Source organism: Loa loa (assembly GCF_000183805.2).
Source record: "Loa loa unplaced genomic scaffold supercont3.492, whole genome shotgun sequence".
Classification (NCBI taxonomy): Eukaryota; Metazoa; Nematoda; class Chromadorea; order Rhabditida; family Onchocercidae; genus Loa; species Loa loa.
This window is the reverse complement of record NW_018108672.1, coordinates 10810-17136: the sequence shown is the minus strand read 5'-3', so window position 1 is coordinate 17136 and position 6327 is coordinate 10810. Positions and strand designations below refer to the sequence as shown.

The 6327-nt window shown below is 25.3% G+C and overlaps 2 protein-coding genes across 2 annotated transcripts; both read right to left on the bottom strand.

Moving 5' to 3' along the window:
* Positions 1-1011: 1011 nt before the first annotated feature.
* Positions 1012-2433, bottom strand: LOAG_11675 (hypothetical protein; the record flags this gene model as incomplete). Its single annotated transcript, XM_003147190.1, has 3 exons — positions 1012-1263; positions 1811-1902; positions 2205-2433. 3 exons carry the CDS (start codon positions 2431-2433, stop codon positions 1012-1014), a joined length of 573 nt encoding a protein of 190 aa, XP_003147238.1.
* Positions 2434-2895: 462 nt separating this feature from the next.
* LOAG_11672 (hypothetical protein) lies at positions 2896-6227 on the bottom strand (the record flags this gene model as incomplete). Its single annotated transcript, XM_003147189.1, has 8 exons — positions 2896-3057; positions 3518-3691; positions 3895-4039; positions 4376-4682; positions 5028-5217; positions 5344-5416; positions 5644-5749; positions 6113-6227. The coding sequence occupies 8 exons, from the start codon at positions 6225-6227 to the stop codon at positions 2896-2898; spliced, it is 1272 nt and encodes a 423-aa protein (XP_003147237.1).
* Positions 6228-6327: the final 100 nt, after the last annotated feature.

Genomic DNA, 6327 nt, shown 5'->3' with positions numbered 1-6327 from the left:
TGTACAATTTAACTTGAAAAGAGTTTTTCACCAATGTCAATCTTTTTCCCAACTGTATGATTCAAATTTTCAATTAGCAGTTAATTAATATTTTAATCATCGTTTGTTAGGATATTTTAGTCTTAATTTTTTAGTTTTTTTTTTTTTTTTTTTTGTTTGAAAAATATTCATTGACAGTTTTATTTTCATTTATCATACGTTTTTTTTTTTTTTTTCATTTGTAATATATGAATTATAGAAGTTAAAATTGAACATAAAACTAGTTTCAAAACAGCTAAAAATGTCCCAAAATTTGATAACACAGTTAAAAGTCTATGCAATCAGGTGGCTGCTAAAATGAGAGATTTATTTATCAATAAAAATAAGCTTAACACTAATCCCTTTTCTGTTTATGAAATATTCACTAGGAATCGTTTTTGTCACCAGATATCGTTGACATTTTCATCTATTAATTTATACCACAAAATCTTACATTTAAACATTGTATGTGAAAAGGGCAAATTTTTTACTTTTTATTTTTTTGTTAAATGTAGACATCAAAAATGTTTCCTGCTATGAAATTTAAAACTTCACATGGCTTATAGCTAGCAATACATATGTTATAACAAGAGCTGTTACTTATAAATTAACAAAGTGCAATAAATTAATTAAAAATTAAAACTTAATGACAAATAGAGAAGCTGTTATTATGACATTCAAATGAGGCAGCAACTTGGAAAAATGTGGAAATAAACCGAAAGATTACAGGATCCGGAATAAAGTAAGTAAGGAAGAAAAAATAAGAATGAAAATTTTAAAATAATTTAACAGAATTTTAAGTTTCATCCTGGTTTGATCGATCTGAATTCAAACTTTATCAAATTTTAACATTTTCAGTTACATTTTAATTTTAATTGTTTTTGTAAATTTCTCTCCTTGTTATAGGTAAGAAAAAAAACAACATTGTTTACTTTTTCAATGATTTACATCCATTTTAGGATTGAAAGGACAAATTGATTAAGATCATCCTGTTTAGCATAATAAATCGCCATTTTCATCTAGCACTTCAATATTTGAAATGATAAATTTTGCCGCACCAAATTCAACAAATTTATCATGCACTGCAAGAATTGTGAAATTTTGAGCATCCTGATCAAGTGGTAGGATTACTTTCTCTGTTACTGGCAATTCTATTTTTGGTCCTAATATCGGTTGACAATCAAATAAAGTGCTAAAATTATCATCACACAAGAACGTCTGAGAACCAAATGTTGACTGATATACCTGAAAATTAGAAAAACAATTTGAATTCAACTAACATATGGTAGTTTTTGAAAGCATTAATGTGTAATTAATAAGTACAGAATTAATATTGCAAGGTAATTAATATGGTATGATGTTTTTCAGTCCCAAAATGAAATGAAATTCAACATAATAAAAAGAAAAAAACTTCACTTACCCTTCACTAATCCCTTTTCTCCCTATTTTTCTTTGTTTATTTAATTTAATCCCTTTGTAGGAAAGATTTTTGTTTTTTTTTTTTTGTAGGGATTAGAAAGAAGATAATCAGGAAAATTGAGGTGTAAACAACTCTTCACTTGGTAAGTTTCCGCAAATTGTGGATGTTTGGTGAGGTCAAAGATTGCTTTTAATAATTAATGACCCTTTTTTTAGATTATTTCCTTTCTTACCTCAAAAAAAAAAAGAAAGTGGAAAAAATAGAGGAAAAGTTTAAAAAAACTAGCTGCTGTTAACGTTCTAAACATTCATCATGTAATTATATCAATCTGTAAATTAATTTTTAGACTAATTGAAAACTCAAAAAGCTAACCTTAATTTGTAATTCAACTGGACGTGAAAGCTTAAATTGTGGTGATCGTAATACGGCTAAACCTGGTCCTTTGTCAATATCTGCTGTTACTCCTGAATACATTAAAAATAAATGATAGAATTAATCTTTATAATATTAAATATGGTTCAGAATCTATTACTATTACTGTTCATTGTAATTATTCAATTAAATGCAAATTTAAACTATCAAATGTTAATGTGTTAATTAATGACAACTCTTCATTTAATGCACAAATAATTCGTATGAAAATATTTAATTAATATAATATTAGAAGAAAAAATGTAATATAGAAAGTGTTCATAAAATTTTAAAAGAATATAATAATTAAATATAGAAATTATTGATTGATTTGTGAAAAAAAAACCAAATTTACCTTTTGTGTTATTTTTGAATAAAATATTGGCACGTGAATTTGTTTCCGTTTTATAATCGCAAAATGTTTGTCGAAATGTACAGCTAAGTTTTTCGCAAGCATATTGTGATAATGTTAAAAGTGGACACCAATTACCAGTTGTTTTTATTTTTCGAATAACAACAAGACCAGGACCAGTTGACTTCGCAATTAATCGAATGAAAAATGGTTTCTTACGATTAACATTCATCGAAAGCCAACCGAAAATTAGAAAAACCAGAAAATTTTTCATCCTTGCTATTATTACTGTTTCGTATCATTAACATTATCACTATTATTATCATTATCACTGTCTAATTAATCATTCTAAATAATGAATTAAAAAACTTTACCTGAACGTGTATCATTAGTTTTAACACAGTGCTTCCCAATACACATCATTAAATTAGCCTTTTCGGTTCGGAAGTATGCAATGAAAATTTTAGCATTTGATGCACATGGTACTTTACGGGATTGTAATATAGCCATGGAATTATTGAGAACAGTTACTGAAGCTTGATCTAGAAATGATTATTCAGAAAAAAAAAATTAGAAATTTAATTTTGAAATATGTAAATGAATTACTTAACTTATGTTGTCAATATAGTTATTGATTAGATACTAATTTCGAAATGTAATAATCCCATAACTAATACTTAAAATTATATAAATTTTAAAAATTTAAAAAATTTCGATAAAAATTTGTGCCTTTTATTGACGACGATGACATCATTGAATCATCATATGGAATCGTTCCAAGTAACCAATGTCCATCATTTTCCCATTGAGGACATGTATTCCGATTAAAATCACAATTTAATGTTGGTATACTATCCTAAAATTAACAATACATTCTTGAAGAGCTTCTCGATTAATCCAGAAGGATTAATATCATTCCGAAAAAAAAAATTCCTTCCTTTTCATTACAAATGATGAAAAAAGACAATAATGTTGAATGAATGCATATTTAAGCAATGTCAAATGATAATAATCGCTATGATATAAATGTAAGAAATAAATAAAATAAAAAATAGAAATAGAAATAAAAATTTTTGCATAATTTTTCAATTGATATGAAATGATAAGAGAAGAGCAAAAAGCAGATAGCTTAGAATTGTTGTGCAATTTTTCTTCCAATTTGGATAAAAAATTTAATTCCATTATTTTAATTTGTATGAAAGAAATGTTTTGTTGAAAAATTTCCTATCAATCAAAAAAAAAAAAGACCTAAAATGATACTCCAAAAAGTATGTCAATTTGTATATTTATGAAATGGTAAAGTTTAATTTATTTACAATTAGCAAATTTGGATATGGTTGTAGTGCGAAAAGTTGCTTGATTTGTAACGGATCAATTGTTGTAGTGGGTGGTATCGTTATTTCATGGCATAATAAACCAATAAATTGCATATCATCAATAACAACAAGACCAAATGTTGAATGATCAAAATTGATCAATTCAAATACGAACTGTAAAATGAAATTTAAAAAAAATTTTGCTTTGTAATATTATCAACAAAAAAAAAAAAAATTGTGCAAACAAATATTGTTTATGAAAGATTTTATTAGTTATTTTAAATAATTTCAATGATATTTATCCTATTTGTATTATTACATAAGTAATAAAAATAAAATCAATTATTTGATGTAATTTGTAAATTATCATTTCATACCCGAAATGGTTCCTCAGTTGGTACATCAATATCAATGCTAATTGGTCCAGGCATAGCTATTTCATTTAGGTATACACAACTGATTATAACATTTGATGCAGTAACTGTACAAACTTGAACTTGTGTACCTGCTTGCAACCAATATCTGTAAATAAAAATAATTTTTAATTGAAATTTATTAAATTTCTATTTAACACACATCTAATTATCGGGCAAATGTATCCATTTACTCAATAAAATTATTATTAATACTTAAATTTAAAAATTCAATAAGTAAATATTGCAACTGGCATAAATAATTAATTTAAAATATCAGTTCATTTGTAACTTTTAGCCTTTTTTGCTGCAATCGTTATGTTTTGATATTTTATAATAATATGAAATTATGGAAATTAGATTCCAATTTTAATAAAACTGTAAATTTATGATTATTAGCTAATTAAATTGTTTGTCAACGTATTGAAATTTAAATATAACTTACCTAAAGGCAAAAGTTGTTACAGTACTTGTGCATGGAACAAGTTCCGATTGCAGTAATGAATAGGGTTTTTGGGTGATTGAATCGACATATTGATAGAAGAAGCTTCCAGTTGGTTTACTTTCTGTTTCAAAAATTTCCTTCCATCGTTGACGATTCCATCCAATCTTCCATTCAGCTAATGATGAAAGACTGTTGGACCAACGACAAGTTGTATTGTAATCGATACAAGAAAGTTCAGCAGCAGTAATTGGATATGATGTGACAAATGATGGTGGAATTGTTTGAGCTCCAAAGATTTTTGATAATTCTAAATTTCATTTATAATTTTTGAAATTCTTTTTGCGTATAGTTTAATTAATGAAATTTTTAATAATAAATTATTAATTAACGTTTAATTTTTTAAATTTTTATGATTTTATTTGAAGCTTTTAAATTTCAAAAGATATATTAATTATCTTTAAAGTACTTGATTAATTCATCCAAGAATATTAACTGAATTGTTAGAACTGCAAAATTAATCGATTCTTTTTTTTTTGTTTTTTTTTCGTTTATTAATCATTACTTTTTTGCCAGAAAATTACAAATAGCTATAAAAATAATTTAGTTAAAGAATTGATTTTTTTTTCCTTTTTAAAAACTTTTATTAACGCACTAGGTTCCAAACATATTTCAGCTTTATATTCAATATCAGTTATCATCACGAGACTACCCAATGCTGAATCTTTTAAACCATGGGCACGAATACCAATTCGAAATGGTTCAGTAATTTCCGGTATTTCAACTTTGCAACGATCATTAAAGGCACGAATGAAGTAGCATTCGGTATGCGGTCGTAGAATAATCTTAAAATATAATCATTTTTTTTCTTTTTTTGTTTATTTTTATATTTTATGAAATGAACATGAGGATTTTAATTCTTGTCTATAGCCAGAGCAATGAATGAAAGAAAAAAAAAACTAATTAATTACCCGAAGACGATTCCGTCGTGTAGAAAGCTTTAAAATTAATACTTCAATTTTTGCTTCATTGTATAGCCAATATCTAAAATATTTCGCATTATATGGATAAGTCAAATTTTTATTTAAATTAATTTTTAAATATATGAAAAATCCCTTATGATATTGTTTATTGTATGAAATTTCAAGGTAATGATTGTTTTTTTTCCTTCTTTTCTAAAAATTGATTAATTAAAGATATTGAAGAAAGCTATTGACATTTATATCATCTTATAGTTTTAACTATTACTTTCTATGTTTCAATTAAATTACTTGAATTGTAATGATCCAGGAGCTCGTTGACAAGCAATCGGTGCACTAATAAGTACTGCACATTGTGATTTTGTTGTTGTATTACCAGCAAGAATAAATTTTGTACCTAAAAATAAATGATTTTAATAACTTCAAAAATTCATTCAAAATTGTAAATAATTTTATCCAAAAAAGAATAATTTAGAAAACAAATGCTTTCCAATTTAAAACTGATCAAGTTAACTTAAAAATTATTATGTCGAAAAAATTCTTGTCATAACTTAAACATTTGGTTTTTCTTTTTTTTCCTTCCTAATTTGTTTTAAATCAATGATTAGTTTTTGTTATAAATTTGTTTTGTAAATAATAATTTTTTAAATTATTGGTTTTTTCTTTTTTGAAAAAGAAGAATTTTTTTAGAATTTCTCTTTTGACTTTTTAAAAAAGCACAAAGTTTTTTTTTCATTTTTCTTTTTTTTAAATAAAAAACCTTTTGTTGGATCCGATGGTCCTGGTTGAATTTGTGGTGGAAATAATTTACTGTTTGTTTTGACAAATAAATAAAAATCCGATGTATCCAATAAATCATCATCAGGTGCATTCATCCAAGCGCATGGTGCATTGAATTGACAATTTAACTTCGATGAATTGCTTACATATTGCTTTAACGTTGTTTCTGAAGGAAAAGCAGAAGAAAAAGACAAG